This window comes from Convolutriloba macropyga, chromosome 4, assembly GCF_964194025.1.
Source record: "Convolutriloba macropyga chromosome 4, txConMacr16.3, whole genome shotgun sequence".
Classification (NCBI taxonomy): domain Eukaryota; kingdom Metazoa; phylum Xenacoelomorpha; order Acoela; family Convolutidae; genus Convolutriloba; species Convolutriloba macropyga.
In genome coordinates, this window is record NC_134471.1 from 18,058,160 (window position 1) to 18,077,278 (window position 19,119).

General features: G+C 35.1%; 1 protein-coding gene across 1 annotated transcript in view; it reads left to right on the forward strand.

Annotated features, from left to right (window-relative positions):
• Positions 1-3,275: 3,275 nt before the first annotated feature.
• The window catches only part of LOC142338008 (uncharacterized), a 95,065-nt gene continuing 79,221 nt past the window's right edge, over positions 3,276-19,119 (forward strand). The window contains exons 1-5 of the mRNA XM_075387642.1: positions 3,276-3,340; positions 3,662-3,804; positions 4,177-4,239; positions 10,666-10,809; positions 11,745-11,884. Coding sequence (XP_075243757.1) covers positions 3,276-3,340; positions 3,662-3,804; positions 4,177-4,239; positions 10,666-10,809; positions 11,745-11,884 — 555 coding nt within the window. The remainder of the gene's footprint in view (positions 3,341-3,661; positions 3,805-4,176; positions 4,240-10,665; positions 10,810-11,744; positions 11,885-19,119) is intronic.

A 19,119-nucleotide genomic window follows, 5' to 3' on the forward strand; every position in this document is an offset into this window, starting at 1 on the left:
TCTGTTCTTAGGCCTGGAATGATAAAAACCAATTAGGAGAAACTTTTAACTGCGAAACAGCTGCTTTAAATAGCGTGTCCTAATGTTTTTCACACAAAAAAATTTGATAAATTGTCATTTCAGGAAAAAACTGTTTTAGTTCTCCATTACCAATAGCTATTATAAATCTTTCAAGAAGCTAATGAAAGAAAATTGATGAAAAAAACACAAACACATAGCAAACAAAAGAGGCGTCAAAAACTAAAAACAATCAATTACAATTGAAAAAACAGTCGGAACTTTTTTTAAGATTTTACTTAATTTTTCTAGTTCTTAAAGTGCAGCATAGTTCGAGTGCTGCGTTCTTTCAACAATTGAAGTTTTGAAGTTGCATGACGTTGATAGACATTATGAGGACTAGGAAGAAATGAAAATTTGATGATTGAGTTCACTTGCAATACAAAAGGTTTCCTTCGGGTTATTATGGATGAAAGAAGATTACTTGAAATCTTGTTAGTTTTAAAATTTAAAAAACGACAAAATGAGTTCTTACACGTTACGATTGTTAAGATATCTGCAGTGTTGATATTATTTCACTTGTGTGCTTCATAAAGAGCGAAAGTCTATTGAAAAAGTATCAAAAACTATCCTTGATAAACTTTACCCTCACTTATTTACAACATTTAAAAATCAAAAAATTTTCAATGTGTTATAAATTTTCCCCATTTTTCGAGCCCTTATTCCCATTTCAATATTGTTTTGGCTTCAGCAGAAGTCCCATTTGGCTACAGAATGAGTTTAGAAGGGATTAAAAGGTTTGAGACATATTCACATTTAGGATTTTCGGCAGGTACCTATTTTATCGGCGATATACGATGTTATCGCAACACAAAACGCATGATTGACTATTTTGCAGACACTATGTGATTTATCACTCTCAACTGACTGCTGACAATTGTTTTTTGTAGTACTTGCTACCTAATAAGGACTCAAAACGATGGGACAATAGTAAAATGTTTTTTACTGAACAAAAAGTCAAATAAAAAATTATTTATCATAAGCTGGAACGCACTAGATGCCTTTGTTTGACTTTTTGAGTGTTTACCACTTCCATCACCTTTGGTAAGAACAGATTGAACTATTTAAACGATCATTGAACTCTTTTCATGAAAACAAGTATTTGAAACACGTTATCGACGCTAAAATCTATATAAAAAAATATTGTTTTTATTTCAAGTTTGGCTGTCAATAATTTTTTTACCGGCATGAATGAAGAAAGCAGCGAGCAGGGCAAACATGAACTGCTTGGTGCTATCAAAATGCGACTATGCCGAACAGATTTGGTTCAGTACTTCAGGAGCATTTAACAAATCCCTAAGTATACCCCATTTTTTCAGCTATTTTTAGAGCCCAAAAATGCCGAAAAAATTCTTGACGTGGTTAAAAGGTACCTCTAACGTGTTTTTGGGAGTAAACTCAGTCCATCTTTGCGTTTTCAATTGAGACAAACCTTCATGGTAAGATGGGAAAAAATTTCCCGCCTCGCCATGAAGGTTATGGTGTTTCATCAGTTTTGATACAAAACAACAGACACCGAAATTTGACAAAACAATAAAAATAGAAAAATTGTTGAAATACCAACAACCATTGATATAGTCAAATTAAGAGACTTGAGTATTGCCTGGAAAACACAAATTGCACGCAAAAAATTTGTTCGATTACAAAAGGCACACCTCAGCCAATAGAATCTGAGATCGGACACTGTTCTCAGGATTGAATCTTGAATAACCGTTCAATAACAAATTTTCAAGACAAACAAATTACATTGCATGCAGTAACCATTTAAGCGCCACCAATTGCGCTGCTGATAAGCCAGCTAGATGCCAAAACTATATAGAAGTCCAGAAAATATAAAACCTCGATTTATTTTTTTTAAAGCGATCAAATGAATTTATTGTTGCGCATTTGAAGATTCGTCTTAAATCATTCTTGTAAATAGTTTAAACTATCTTATTGTAGATCTGCAAGACGGCTCTTGCTGTTGTGAAGGCCCAAAGGTAACTGACTTTTCAAATGAGCCAAAATTTGAATAAAAAATTTTCTTCTGAAACCAAAACAGATTTAATTGAAACGAACGCAAAACAAACACTTTAATTTTTCTTTTCTTTCCTATAAAATGTGGGCCTGTTTTTAGGTATTTTTTCACCAGCTACTGTGGATAATTGGAACTGAATTTTTTTCTGGTTGATTAATGACATGAACTGCAGAAGATATCATTAGACTTCCAAAGTTCTGCACCGCCTCACAAGGGGCGTAACATGTTTTTGCTATTTCAAACTAATTCAAAGTAAAATTTTTGAACGTTATGTGTACCTGCAGAGCAAATTAATGTCTGAAAAAACACTTTGGAAAAATTACAAAACTTGGTACGGCCTTATACGGCGCCGTACTAAGTTTTTTAATTTTTCATAGATGTGAAAAGTGCCAAAAATTATTGAAAAAATGACTTGTGCAAGATAATCGTTTTTTTTAAAAACCAATTTTAGGAAGGTAGACTTTAGAAATTGGCAATTACATCAATTGGATACGGTGCCGTAGAAAACTTATTACGGCCTTATACGGTGCCGTACAAAGTTTTGTAAGTTTTCTACGGCACCGTATAAGTCTTAGTAAGTTTTCAAAGTTTCGTCTAAGGTGGGTAACCTGGGATATTATACTGTTGATTCTTTCGTGGTAAAAATTGAAATGTTGCTTTGTTCCAAAAATGAGATTTCCCTCCCTGCTTAACTATGTGTTAACAAATTTGCTATTTTCCTCCAGCAAAATTTATTTTAAAAAATTTATTTCCCGATTCAGCTGATGCGTAACACAGATGCTGGTAGTTATCTAAGTATTTTTTGTTTTCAGGGGGGGGGGGGGGGGGGGTTTAGGACTAAAATGTTTCGAAATACAACAAATTTTAACCTTGGACAAACCTTTCAGTTGCCTGTGCTAGTTTTTTTTCAGCTGTTTTTGCTAAGTTATCGCGGAAGAGTTTTAATTCTAAAGCCTCTTTTCGCTGGCTTGAGTTATTTGACTTTTTGGATCTATTTTGTCAACCCCCTCCCCAAATAGATCCGACTGTTTCAGTGACTTGTTCACGTTTGAGTTCTTAATTTTTGCCTGATCGGAATTGCGCTCATTCCGAATTTCAGCAGTTTTCTTAAATGTGCTTTATCTAAGATTTAACCCCACCCCCACCCGCCTGTCCGAGAGCAATTAGTCGGTATATACTCTTTACCTCTTTTAATCACAACATGGATCTCAATGAGGTCAACCTCGACTATTTTGCGGTCATCTCGGCTTCAGCAGTGGCTTCTCTGTAAGAAACAGATTGTGACTGCCAAAGTTCAGATATAAATCTTCTTTTGATTTTCATGGGTAAAATGAGGTCAATATTTAGCTGCTTCGGTGAAAGTTTTTACGAAAAATTTTTTCGAAAAGTTGATAGTTTTTGGCGTTTTGGCAAGAGCGGTGCCAAACGACAAAACTATCAACTTTTCGGAAAAAAATTTTCGTATCCCCCCCCCCCCCCCCCCCCGTTGCAAATACTGGGTTACACAAATGTCCCCCCCCCCCCGTTGCGTGCCCTGTAAGACACTATACTACTAACGGCTATAATTTTGAAAAATGATTAACAAAGATGTTTTTGGCAGGTATGCTGCGGGGATCGACATACAGCCATTCTGACACAACATGGGAAACTCTACACGTTCGGTAGCAATGATTGGGGGCAACTAGGCCACGGACACAACAATCCTGTACCTCAACCAAAGAAGATCAAAGGTTTGAAAAAAGAACACTGTATTTCTCCTAATATCTGTAAAATTTCAGTTACAGCAACAGTTAACAGAGATAGGCAGGCAGTGTAGAAAGTTGAATAATTATAAACAACGAAAACAGTAATGTTTAACATTCAAGGCCTTTATACATGCCAATAGAGAAATTGCTGTTGATGGGGTGGAGGAAGGGCAGTATCAAAAATTCAATACAATAAAGAGTGAAGTTAATTGAATTTAAAACGTTTCCGAGTGCTTGAACCGTATTAGGCTTTGTTCGTGTTCTTCTAATATTCATTAAGATGGACCCGAAATTGGGCACCAAAGAGAATTCTTCCCTGTTACCGTATTCTTTACTAAACGTGTGACTATGTTTCAGCTCTTCGAAATGAGCCCGTTCACTTAGTAGCATGTGGGCGATGTCATACCCTAGTTTACACAGGTTAGTTAGCATGCAAATAGAGAGTGTACCCCTATTTCATTAAACCTGTCACAACAAAACAATTTAGCTCAATAAAAATGTCAATTTTGAGCAGTTTTTTGGACAAAGAATAAGTTTATAAAGCTGCAAGCTTCGCGTAGCTGTACCGCAGTAGTTATGGTGATCTGTGGTCTGTTACAACTAATAGGACTATTGGTGGAGCGTCTGTGTTTTAATCGGTAATTTGTAAGAGCGTAATTAAAACTGAAGTTGCTGCGCGGAAAAACCGTTTACTTCAATCTACTGAAAAAAATGGAGAGATGTTTGTGATTATTTTTTCATGCCTTTTTCTGAGAGAGTTTTACTTCTTTCACCTAGATTCATTTAACACCGCATAAATCAACAGCATATCACTTCACTCATAAATTAGCAGTCGGCATTACAAGCAGATTTTCTCATAAATAAGAGAATAAAATTAATGCACTATTTGGCTGTTACAGATTCATAGCAAGTCCCACGCGCCGCTGAGGCATAGCCATGGCGCGCGAGGCATGGCCAAATGATTATGGTGCCAATATTATTAGTGCAAATTACACAAATAAAACATTATTAAAATCGGGCCGAAATGCATTACACCGCAGAGGTATACCCCAACATTTCCGCCTAAGTAAAGTTCGCCTGAAAATTAGATACATAAATTGAACAAAATTAGGAGACAATCTTCTGTATCTTACTTTTCAGAAAATGGGTTCTGCCAATTTTGCGAAGTAAAAGAACTTTCGAATCGAAAAGTAGATTACAACATATTGTAGCACGTTTCCGCTCAATTTAGGTATCTATTATTCGCATTAAAAGTATCTCTAATCCTCAATTAAGCCTAATTAAAAGCGCGCATTTTGAGCATGCAATTGATTTAATACTCTGTAATAAGCACGTTATTAAAGATTTAATTGAAGCTTTTAAAGCTTTAAAGCGATTTACAAACAACTTTAAAGACAAAGTCGTTAAGCCGAGCTATCGGTTTTTTCCGAAGAATCCCTCGCTCAAAAAGGGCTTTTATACCAATGCTGGACTGGCGAACTCAGGGGCACTATAGGTAGGGGCACTGATGTAGAAACCAAGCGGTTTTTTTTAACCAGCGGGAGAAAATCCACCTGAAAATCCGACAAGTATCAAAAAATATTGAGGGATTTTTTAGAAAATCAAATTTTTGTTTTTAATTAACTGAACAAAAAATTTAGTTTGCAAACTAATCAAAAAGTTTTTTCGGTTGTTATTTGGTGAGCGAATAACATGTCTTTAGATTCTGAACAACAAAGTCAAGTTTTGCAATTTCGTCCAATGTTTCTCAAAGTTAGTCTCTTATTTAAAAAGTATCATGTTACCCTATGGGTTAAGGAGCTGTAGAATGTTACTCATACTATGTTCGTAGTATCTCCTATTCATATGGATTGTATTGAAGCAAAAATGTTTGCTTTGTGGTCAATACTTGAAAATTTTGGTGCATTAGAAAAGTTAAGTTTGGAAACGCAAAAGTTTTTTTTAATGTAAAATGCCTTCCTATTTCTCGACTATTAGTTCAGAGGTGGTTCAAACTGATAAGAGAAACGTATGTCAGGCTAACTTTGGCTATGATGTAAAGAAATTTAAGATTAGTGTTATATAAAGTCAAGTTTTGCAATTTCGTCCAATGTTTCTCAAAATTCGTCTCTTAAAAATATGATGTGACCATATGGGTCAAGGAGTTGTAGAATGTTGCTCATACTATTTTCGTAGTATGTCATATTCATATGGATTGTATTAAACCCAAAATGTTTGCTTTGGCTTCAATACTTAAAAAAGGTGGTCCATTAGAAAAGCAAACTTTGGAAACGCAAAAACTTCCTGTTTTTTTTTATGCAAAATGCCTTATTGGGTCTAGATGGTTAAAAGTCATACGAGAAACGGAGAAACGTGTGTCAGGCTAACTTTGACGAGGATGTCAAGAAATCTAAGCTAAGTGTTATATGAAGTCAAGATTTGCAATTTCGTCCAATATTTCTCAAAATTCGTCTCTTAAAAAAAATGATGTGAACCTATGGGTCAAAGAGTTGTAGAATGTTGCTCATACTATTTTCGTAGTATCTCCTTTTCAAATGGACTGTATTAAACCAAAATTTTTGGTGCTTTGGGTCAATACTTGAAAAATTGGTACCTTAGAGAACTAAAGTTCGGAATTGCAATTTTTTTATGTAAAATGCCTTCCTTATTCTCGACTATTGGTTCAAAGGTGGTTCAAAGTGATAAGAGAAACGTGTGTCAGGCTAACTTTGGCAATGATTGAAAGAAATTTAAGACTAGTGTTATATAAAGTCAAGTTTTGCAATTTCGTCCAATGTTTCTCAAAGTTCGTCTCTTTTTTTAAAAATATGATGTGACCCTATGGAACAAGTTGTAGAATGATGCTCATACTATTTTCGTAGTATCTCCTATTCATATGGATTGTATTATACCAAAAATTGTTGCTTTGCGGTCAATACTTGAAAATATTGGTGCATTAGAAAAGTAAAGTTCGGAAACGCAAAAAAAATGTTTTGTAAATTGCCTTCCTATTTCCTCGACTATTGGTTCAAAGGTGGTTCAAAGTGATCAGAGAAACGTGTGTCAGGCTAACTTTGATTATGAGTTAAATAAATTTAAGATTAGTGTTATATAAAGTCAAGTTATGCAATTTCGTCCAATGTTCTCAAAATTCGTCTCTTATAATGAAGGGTAGTTGACCTGTCAAATTCTCATCAATTGAATCTTCACCATCTTGTGAAGCTTAGTTATCTTGACTAATGCCATGCCCTGTCTCGTTGCGTCTTGGGTGTTCACCCCTCGTTGGTGTCCCCCGCTACCCACACGCCGCAGTTCCTGGTGTGGCGGGCCAGATTTTAGGCTGGAATGGTTTTCTTACATCTGTCATTTTGTCTTCGGCTCGTATTTTGTTGTACTTGTTTCTCCCAGACAACCTTTCTCGTGATTTTTCAAGGTGGCCTTCTGGTTGAAGGTTGCACCACAATTTCCACATTTGAACTCCTTTTCCTCTACGCTGTGCATCCTCTTCAAATGAATTGCGAACCCTGCTCTGGATTTGCAGATCTTGTCACAGAACTCGCATTTCGTACTCTCTCTCATGTCCATTTTCTCGCTCCTTGCCATTCGATCTCCTGTCCATCCATTTTTCTGGGATTCGTTGCACTCTCGAATGTGGTTGACTCTCTTCCTCACCCAGCTTTTCCACTGTTTCTTGTCCTGGGCCGTCCTCTCCACTTCCAGAGGGTTCCATCCCGCTTCCTGTGCTAGGCGCATCCAGTATCGCGGTGTACAGCGATATCTTTCTCTTTCCTCTGAGTTTCGAGGTTCTTCAGCCGTCTAAAAATTGTCTCTCGTTCTGCTCTCTCTTGGCATTCTGAGAACATGACCCAATCTCTCCAGGCTTCTTGTTTCAATCTTCATTCGGACTGATTTGACACGAAGTTCTTTTCGAATGTCGCACATGTTGCATTCTCTTGTCTCCATTTCTCTCAGTTGAGCCATTGTTTTCGAGCTCGAGACGTATCCGTAGCACTTATCTACACTGCGTTGCAATCTATAGATTTTGAACCAGCTGTTTCGTCATCAACATCATCGTCGTCATCAAATGCAACATCATCATCATCATCAACTTCGTCATCATCGAACTGTTCAGTTTTTTTTTTCAATTTGTCACTTTCTGTCAATTGGTCATCTCTAGTTTCATTTTCGGACCAGGTCCAGGTCCGACCATTTTCTACCCCTCAAGCGTTTTCTCACCCTCTAGAGCTTCATTGTCATCCGGAACTTCACTGATACACAACTGACTTAGTTTGGGGGTGCATCTGTTTCTTGATCAGGTTCCCGAATGTCCACATCGTAAACTGGGGGTGTTTTAGAACCTATTAAGCTATCTGGGAGAGGAGTTGGTATTCTAGATGATTGATGAGGTTCCCTAGTTACCAAAAATTCCACATTCAAATGTCCAAGTCAGATGTTTCTCTAAAGTCGTTTTGTATTCCAGAAATATGTAACCCCATGGGTCAAAGAGTTGTTGAATGTTGCTCATACTATTTTCGTAGTATCTCCTATTCTTATGGATTGTAACAAACCAAAAATTTTGGCTTTAGGGTCAATACTTAAAAATTAGTACATTAAAAATGCAAAGATCGGAATCGCAAAAGAATAGTCTGTTTTTTGTGTAAATTGCCTTCTTATTTCTCGGCTATTGTGTTTAGGTGGTTCAAAATTTTAAGAGAAACGTGTGTCAGGCTAACTTTGGCTATGATGTAAAGAAATTTAAGATTAGTGTTATATAAGGTCAAGTTTTGCAATTTCTTCAAATATTTCTCTAAAGTCGTTTCGTATTTAAAAATATGATGTATCCCCATGGATCAAAGAGTTGTTGAATGTTGCTCATACTATTTTTGTAGTATTTTCTATTCACGTGGGTTGTAATAAACTAAAAATTTTTGCTTTAGGGTCAATACTTAAAAATTGGTACATCCTAATGGCACAAAAACTTTTTTTTCCCCGAAAAATCCCTAGCTCAAATAAGGCTTTGTTTGTCAATGCGGGACTGGCCGAATCTATTTTCGCGGGCCAAATCTATTTTCATTGGCCAAATCTATTTTCACTGGTCGAATCTATTTTGTGAAATATATGATTTACGTCCCAGTGCCACAAAAACTGATTTTTTTCCGAAAAATCCCCCGCTCAAAAAAGGCTTTTATTTGTCAATGTGGGACGGGTGTAGATTCAATCAACTGGCTAGCAACCCTTTGATAAGTAGTGATAAAGTAGTAATAAGTACTAGTAGTAGTAATTAGGCTTTAATAATCACTTTTATGCTCAAAAACGCGCAATTAATTAGGTTTAATTGCGGATTATAGTGCGAAATCGAGTTACGTTGCGTGCGAAAAAGCGGTACGAAAGTAGAGCAGATGCGTGATACAAGATGCGCGAAAAATAGGATGCAAAGTTTTTACTTGTATTTCGCGGCTAAGATTAGGACACTTTTGCGAACACGGGTGGCTGATTTCCCTTCAATTTTGCAGGTTTCTGCTAAAGTAGCTATTTTCCGCAATACTGTTGCATTTTCAATGTGTTATCATAGGAAAAACGAACACGAGAAACACATATCGGGCATATTTGCCCGTGACGATTTGGGTATAGCTCTGCGGTGTAATGTGATAGGGGTTTAAACAAGAAGGGGGTGAAAAATTGGGACACTTTCTGAAAGATAGCTAGAAAATTAGACCGTGCCGAAATTGTTGTTGACATGCGGCATTTTTACCAGATAACAGCGTAAGGCAATTTTTTATTTAAAAGGTCTCTTTTCTGCCAAGTGATATGATTTTTCTGAATTGTAATTGCATTTGAGCAGTTTCTCAGCAAAGCAATCTGAAATGAATATAGTCAATGTTGAAAAATGAAATCAAAAATAAATACGGGCTATGATCTTTAAACCCATTTTTGCTGCCTTTTAATTAATCTTTGTTTTGATTAGTTTTAGTTACCAGGCCATATGCTCATTGATTTTCACACTAGTCCATTTTATCATTTTTAGGACCTAGGATTAAGCCGAATTACGAAATTGGAAAATTCAATAAAACTCGAACTTTAAATTGTCTTTTCTTTGTTTCCGTCAATCCATATCGGATCCATTGGATTTTCGTGAGTTTTTTCAGACCGTTTATCGTGAATATTTCGTTAATTTTCATGAAGTTTCGTTTTCTGAATTGTTTTCAGACCGTTTATCGGCTATCTTTTTGCAAGAATACTTTGAGATTTGAAAAATTTCTTTGACCAAATTAAGAATACAATGAAAAATTTATATCTGGTGTGAGACTGTGGACATCAAAATTTGTAAATATAGTAATTCACTTTAAAGTGGATTTCTGTGTTGGAAATGAGCCATTTTCGTACGATTTTCTTATCTTAGCTTATTCCAGGTTATATAATATTTAGTTTAGGAGATTAAACCTGAAACTTTATTTTGTAGCTTATCCCTTTTCGACTGTCTGATCAATAGTTCTCAAACGAAGTTTTTCAGATTATATGGATGCAGGTTCCTTTTTACGTGAGTTTTTACCCGAATTTTTGTCGAGATAAACTGGATAAAACCATGAAGCCCGAAGGCATTATTGCGAAGCTGTTCTCTTAGAGCTTTGCTAGTCTCTAAATTTAAAATATAGAGGAGGTATAAATATGCAGTAACCCCCGTTCTTAAGCTGGCTCAACCAAAGCCAGACCCGGTCAGTCGTTTGAGGGCAATTCGTCAGACGTTACTCGTTTCTCTTTGGTTCCGATAATCTCAGTTCTAAATAACTCATTGTATAGTGATAGTGTTACAGTTCTCTTTTACATTTCTCTCTTGCTTCTGCTTGCCAGAGAAATACTACTTTTCAGCCTCCGGGAAATTGTACAGTTGTGGAATCAACACGGGGGGTCAACTGGGAATAGGCAAAACATCGAACGAGACGTCAGACTACAAGTTCCACTTAGTTGCTGCTCTATCGGGAAGTTCAAACATCACCGCAAACAATAGCTCAGGTAATTTATTCATTGTTAGGAGTGGTGTAGTAAAATCAATCTGGTAATGGTTTATTTTAATAAAGTGAATGTTAACTTCAATTGCTCTCAATTAAGTTTGCGACAATTATTTGTTTTGTTTCTTTCTATCCAATTTTTGTATAAGAACAGTTGGCTGTTCGAGTGACGTTGTAACTGCTCCTCTCTCAAAAGAATTTTTCCATGGATTGACAAAAGAATTATGACCATTTTTTATAAATTTTTCCTAGTTTTCAAAATAAAAAATTGTGAGCTCGAATGAAAACCAGTTTGAACTTTGATTGCTCAATTTTAGCGGGTTCGTAGACTGAGAAAATAATTCACAAATTGTATTTGATTTCGTAAGGTTGAGTTCCTGACGTTCTTCTAAATAGTCTGTTGTTCAGCACTTTCATCTTTTTTGGATTTGATTACATCTGTTCGACTAAGTTTCTCTTGATAACCGTTTTCTATGGAGAACTAAATTGAAAGATCTTGGATTTTAATTTTCGCGAGTCATCAAATTGAGGGTGTTGAAGATTTCACAATTTTTCATATCAATGAAAAATTGGGAACTTTGAACTGCTACAAAGAAATTGCTTCAAGCCGTTATCGATAACGCAATTTTTTCCCTCAGAAGGAAAAATTATTTGTCAAGATTGAAATGTATATTCAAAAATTGATGTTACCTAGTTGGTTAATCTATAGGAAAAGGTTTTTTTGCATATCCTGTGAATATTTTGTGTGGTTCTACCTTAGAAATTCCTTATATATGTGAAAGAATTTGAAATTATTTGTTCATTTCAATTGATTCTTAACATTTCAATTGATTCTTAGATGTCAACATCGAGACGCTGAAATTTGAATCGGAATCATTTGAATTTTGCGTATTAAAAGCCCTGATATCTGCTTCAATTTTGTGTTTTTTCATGATAAAGAAAACAATAGAAGCGCGAGTGACGATAGCAATAGGACAGATGTGAAACGAATTACGCAGTTGGAATGTGGGGCTGACCACTCCTTAGCTTTGACCTCAGATGGCACTGTCTACTCATGGGGAGAAAACGATCAAGGACAGGTATGTCAGGTGTTTGGAATTTAAACCTTGGAATTGGAATAACGAGAATTGGAGCCTAAGTTTTGAATTTTGAAAGATATCAGCAAATAAATCAATTGATAGTCGGTCGCATCATAACTTATGTTGTCTGATGGAGCTTTTCCTCTCTAAGCCCAGTAGTAGTAAAAATGCCTGTATTTTAACGGGGGGGGGGACCTGTCCCCCCGTTACAATAACGGCATGGCCTTTTTTAGGTGCCCTTGTCGAAAACTTGTAAAATTTTTCGAAAATTTTGTTTCTCATGGTTGGCAAAGACTTGTACTTTTTTTGTGAATTTGGTGTTGTTAGAGTGGTGGAACTTGTAAAATTTTTGCAAAAAAGTTGGTTCGGTGAATGAGTGAAACTTGTAAAATTTTTCGAAATTTTTGCCATTTTTTTTTAAAAAAAGTAAGTGCGAAGTAATGAAACTGGAAGTTTGTTGAATTTCAAGCTTGGAGAGAAGTTTTAAGTAGAGTTTCGAACTGAAAATAGCGCATGAGAATGAATGGGGGAAAATATAGTGAAAATTGACTGAAAAATTGAAGAAATTGGGGTTTTAAAATTTGTCTGAAAATTGGTTAAAAAAGTGATTTTATCCCTTCATTACTGTGTCGGGAAATGTTCGATATGGGGGCCAATTGAATTTTGGTAAAATTACGGGTTGAAATTAGTCTGAATGGAGCGCTTATGGAGTATTTTTGAAGTCATTTTGCGCCAAAATCAGACAAAATTTTGAAAAAAGTGCAAAAATTGCTGTTTTTTGGTGGTAAAAAATTAAAAAATGTTCTTCGCCCCCAATAAGCATTTTTATACATTTTGAAAAATGTTAAAGTATGGTAGGAGAAGTACTGTTAAGGAATTGGGTTTTTATTGAATATTATTTAGTGATAACTTGTACCTAAATTTTTTGTGTTTTTTAAATGAAAAAAGGCCAAAAATGTGCAAAAATTGGTAATTTTTGAGGTAAGAATGTATAATACAGTGTTCTATGTTAGTTGTAATGGAGTGGGCCACAAAGTTTGCTGTCATAAGGTGAAAGTTTGCTCGAACGATTAATAATGAGTAATTGGGTGTTGTTTGCATGTTACTTTTTGGTTAAACTTTTGTCAATTTTCGGCGTTTTTCGACTAAGTGAAAAAATTGATGTTTCTTGATGTTCAAAAAAGAATGTAGATTAAAATGATGTTTCTTAGTTGAATTGCAATTTGCAATGAAATTTAGTCATTTAACGGCTTGGCGAAAGATATTATAGTGATCTACTGGGTGTCGAAATTATGATTTTTGTTGTTACTTTTTATGTTTTTGAGGTAAGAATGTATAATAAAGTGTTCTATGTTGGTTATAATGGAGTGGGCAACAAAGTTTTATTAGGTGAAAGTTTACTCGAACGATTAATAATGAGTAATTGGGTGTTGTTTGCATGTTACTTTTTGGTTAAACTTTTGTCAATTTTCGGCGTTTTTTGACAAAAAAGTGAAAAAATTGATGTTTCTTGATGTTCAAAAAAGAATGTAGATTAAAGTGATGTTTCTTAGTTGAATTGCAATTTGCAATGAAAGTTAGTCATTTAACGGCTTGGCTAAACATATAATAGTGATTAACTGGGTGTTGAACTTATGTTTTTTGTTGTTACTTTTCTTGTTTGTTTTTGGTTAAAACTATCACTATTTTGCAAACCAAATGTTATAAAAGAGCCATCGGCTAAAATAGCTGACGTCCAATTGTACAGTATTCATTGTACAAGGTCATTTTAATTGTTTGTGCGGAAATAGTGGATAAAAAATTTTGAGAGATTAAGAACAAAAAAAGGAATTATTTTGACAATTCGATAAACCCATTTATGTTTCTATGAAGACTTCTTCGAAGTGTTCATGAATGACTTCACTACATGGTAGATAAAACTTGGGTGTGGCAACCATAAAACTTGGCTGAGTTTGATTTTGATTTCTATTTTTCGCATATCTGTGCGATCGACCATGTAGAGCCAAAGTTAGGAAAAGTGCTCTTAAATAGTTTTATTGGTATTGCATTTTCTTTACGATTCAATTCAAAGCAAGCCGCATTTCTTAAATTCCTCTTACAGTGTCTTGATACAATTTAGAGTGTATTTCTTGTCCACAACGGAATCAAAGTTATGACAAAAATTTTCCTTTCAAGATAATAGTGACTTACCACGAATATGAACTGCTTTTTTGCTAGAGTCTGATACTTAAAATAAGTTGAATGATCTGAGAATATACAATTATAAAGTATTTATCAACATTTATAAAGTCAGATTCACAAAAGAATGTCACACACAACACAAAATCAGCAAAGGAATAAGTTTGATTTAGTTTTCATAATTGAGATAGATTCTTCATTTCTTTGGTGCTAAACACTTGCTCACGGGTGGAGTCGCAAGAATTCTACTGCTCGAAACATCATTGGGTTTGTTTTCAGGTGTACAGGCAAGTCTATCATGAACCATGTCAGGAGTTGGTGGTTCGCTAAAAGTTTCTAGGGTTTTCAATATCTTGTTTCATTTTCACCAGTTCACGATCTCTCCAGTAGCCCTCTTGATTCTCATACAGCGGAATTTTTTTCACGTCATAATCGTAATTTTTTTTTTCGTACTCCATCGTCCAATGTGTCTGGGTGAAATACAAACTCTCTGACATAAGACGTTACAAAATCCAGCAAGTATTGAACTCCTTTCATGAGGCCTTTCTCAATTCGAAATGACTGAATAAAATCAAAAATCACAATAGGTACTGCCATTTGATTTACTGTAACCCACTCATCTAACTGATAATCCTGCTATACAATGATTAAAGTCTGTTTTCTGTAAGTCTCATAAGCAATTGTTCGATTGTCAGGCGTCGATTCCGCCTTTAGAATGATGGCTAGAGGAGACATTAGAATTAAATTCTGTTAATTCTGGTAATCGAATTGAACAATAGGAATCTGTTGTTAAATTCCAGCAAGAGTTCTGCTAAATAAAATTTGGAATTGAGGAAATGAAAGTTGAGGCCAAAAATAGGAAAATAAGAGCTCAGTTATAAGTTTAAGCTATGGCGTGTTCAATCAATTCCTTCCGTTTCTGTTGTAAAAGATTACTCAAGTAGCTATAACACACAAGTTCAGTACACTAAATTCCTTGTATTTTAGGTGAACCTCAGCATACTATTCGTTTTAACGTCTCCAATTTTTCCGTGCTAGTTATGTTGCATGTAGATGCCCAATTTTTTTACTTTCTTATCTAGAGCAATTAATGAATGCAGTATGCTGTTCAAATACCGAACAGCGTTGATATGAGGAATGCTATGCAGATTAAAAGATATATAAAGCTTTGTGGTTTGTTAATGGCTTGGTTTTAACATGTGTTCTTGCAATAAATTCCATTTTGGATAGGACGAAATTACTTCAACTTATATTTAACAAAGGTTTGTAACACTCTCGGGTTTTTTAAGCTTCGGAACAAAACTTGACCTCACGATTTTTACGCTAGCTGTTGTGCCTGCATACCACTCGAACGTATTCAATACTTTCTTATCAATGGTAATAAACAGTATAACGTGTTGTTAACATTATATGTGTAGATTTGTATGTGTGTGTGGTTACTAGTGTATTGTAAAAACTATTTATGAGAATACATACAAACTAAGACCAGCGTATGCTAGGAACATTATTTTATTGCTTTTGCTTTCTTATCTTGAAACGGTTTCAAAGGAATTTGCTTTTGTATGATCAAGATTAACTATGTGCTTAATAAATCAAATCCCATTTTGTCTATTGGTAATAAATTGCTTTCCCGACGCAATGATCAATACTCCAATTTTTGTTCGTTTACAATCCATTTAATGCGCAGCCAGGCTAGCGAAAAGAAGGTATGCGTCTTGAAAAACCAATTGTATGCAGAAACTGTTTGAACAAAATCCATGAAAATTACTTATCGGTTTCATCAAAATACCCAAACAACAGTGTACGGTTAAATTATTTTCTGGGCACAAGTGAATATTTTAGTGACATTAAAGGGTTTGATTTTGAAATAGCGCTAAAATTGAGGCCCTACGGTGGTATTATTGGCATAAACAGTTCTTCAGTAGATAAATACTTGAAAATCTCAGTTTTACGTTTGCACGCTATTTTACACGACGCAGGTGGTTTCATATACGAAATATTTAACCAAGGGCCTGGTTACTCTTATATGGTTCCGTGGAAAAGCAGCAACTGTTTTAGTGGTAGTTTGTCGGGAATATTGTTTTGCTTATATAGATTTTTCATCCGTCAATTTTTCATTTGTTGGAATGCTGAGCAGCAAAACAGTTGTTAGACGTTGAAGGATTTCGTCACAGAGGAGAAAAATTTATTGTTAAAGAACTTGGTATTTGTTTGTCAGATTTGTTTGAGTGCTTTATCATTCATCTGAATTCACTTGAGTATCCTTAATATCTGTAAACTATTTTACACAAAACTGTCAAAATCATTCAAAGGGCAAGAATAATTTCAACAAACATTGTGCAAAAGAAAAGGCTATTTTCTATTTCAACTGGTTAACAAATGAGAGAGGAATTGACTAAAGTGGTCTTTCACTCATTTGGTATGTTATATTGAACCTTTTCGTCAGTGGAGAAAACAGAATGTCAAAAACTCAACCAAAGAGTCAAAAACTCAAAGAGTCTGTCCTCCGAGACTCTTACTGATGTCGAAGCACCCGGTTGGTGAAGAAACTGACAAAAACAATCCTTCACTGCCAAAGAAGATTCAACACTTGGTGAAGGAAGAAAGAGTACACAAAATTGTTCATTATGACAAAACAGAGAGACTCCTCTGAGTGCTTTATGGCTCACATGAAAGACTTCCTAACTGAGTTCAATTGTTATGAGTTGTTTTATGTAAAGTGACTTTCTCAATAGATTTTTTAAGAAAAATTATTTTGTCTCGAGATGGAGGGAGTGACAGTCGATCAAGTGGTCGCTGTTGTAGAAAAATATTTTCAAAAAGAAAGTAGCAGCAAATCTTCATGGAATTTTTGCAATCAAACAACGTTGCCATGGTCAGAAGTTGTATTTTTTGTGCAAATTTTGTTAGATTACTGCTAATATCACTTTGTATTGTTAAATTAACCGTTTTAAAACCAAATTATGAAGAAACTTCAGTTTGGTTATCAATATTGTCCAGTTTAGTAGGATACATTTTACCAAATTCAAGACTATGATTAAAGTTATATCTACGCAAGATAGGGTCTTCATGGCCGTTTTAGGGCCTTCAGGTTGTGGCAAAGCAGAGTTAATTTCCAAAATGCTGAATGGAAACACATTTTACCCAAAATTTAACAACATTATATTTTTATATAGAGAAATGCAACAAATATACATCAAAATGGTGCATAAGCTTGGTGTGATGTTTAGAAAGTACTCTAATTTAGAATTTTTGACTAACCTTGCAAACTGTCTTCTGATAATAGACGACTCGTGCGAAGAAATTTACAATGACAAAGAATTATTGGCCACTGCAGGGCGTCACAAAAACACAGCGCAAGTTGTCTCGTACAATAGACTTGAACACGACACACATCACTTTGTTCAAACCAGCCCGGGATATTCAACAAGTCGAATTTCTAGGCAAACAGTTGAACCTTGTTAAATTTTTAAAACATTTTTATCAATTGGCAACGAAAGAACCGTTTGGGCATTTGCTTATTGATCTTGATCCAAAAACTTCTGATTGTTTACGATACTGTTCAAATATTACTGAGCCAGGTCCTACAGTTTTCTATCTTAAATCTGATAAAGTAGAAACAACTCCTCTAAACAATTAAAGAGAAAAAATTATCTATGATGAAGCAAATGGTATTTGCAGCCAAAACAGTTAAGGAAATATTGCGTAGTTGTGATCGTGATGTTATACTGGTTTTGTGTGAATGTCTTCATAATGTTTTACTGTGGCATGTTAGAGTAAAAGTAAGATACCCTCAAGAAAAATTCATCAACGGATAAACGACGAGCACTTTTACTAACAAAGACCGGTTTCGAACTGATTCAACTCATTGTTAATTTTTGTTTCATCCATTTGAGTTAAGCAATGTCAACTGCTGAAGAGTTTATTTTGATTCCCAAAAATCAGTTTGAAGGAGCAACCTTATTACTCACAAATTCTAATTGATCCCATTCTTCAGCATACAGGTGCTCAATCTTCCTTTTTGAACCGTAACCAAATGAAAACACTAACAAAGAGTACCAAGAAATTTTGGATACGAGGGAAACAACTGATCCTACTGAGTTGTCAAAAGTACATGCGGACAAAATTCTTCAAAATCTCAACATGCTGGCGCCACCAAAATATATTAGGACGGAGAAAATAGTTAATCTCATTAAAGTGTCAGAAAATGTTGTTATAGGCGAAAATGAAAATTTCATTACGGAACAGCGACAGGAATAAATGTCCCTATTTTTCTCTATGATTTAGAGACTTCAAGATTCTAGAGGCTTTAAACATAAAAGAAGACTTGGTGATCAACAGTAATGCTAAAATTGCGATCCAGAAAAGAACTCAGAGTTACCAAACAAAAAAACCAAGAAAAGCCAAGAAAAAGCCAATTACTTAGAGAGGAATCCTCAGACGCCGGAAGTGGGTTCGAAACTTCAAAGGAAGACAGAACTCAGCAAGAGGAGACGGACTGGGAGTCTTTCGACGAATGAGAAAAAATTGCTTGAGTCAAAATATACGAATGGTCCCGCAGCATAAGGAAGCATAAAAAATCTACAAAAAAGCACAAAATTGAAACCAAGTAAAGTAAAGTTGTTTCTAGAGGGTAAAAATGCCCACACAAACATAAGAAATATAAAAAAGATTTCCAACACTGAAAGTTGGTGCTTACGAAATAAACGAGATTTGGTGGCTAGACTTGGCTTATGTGGATAAATTAGCAAAAGAGAACTAAGATGTAAAATATTTGTTGGTTGCGATGGACTGTCTCTCACGTTATCTAATTGAACTTTATAAAACATTCAGCGAGAAAAAATCAGCATTTGCGGAAAGAAATATACGATTGCTCAAGAATTTGATATACATGTATTTAGTGGACAAGTGGACATATTCGTATATTAATCAATTGCAGAGCTTTGTACAAACCATTAATTCTAGAGTCATCAGGGTAACGAAATTGGCGCCCAATAAAGTGACAAAGAAAGACGTTCCTTACTTGATATCCTTAATTTTTAATACGTCAGCAAAAC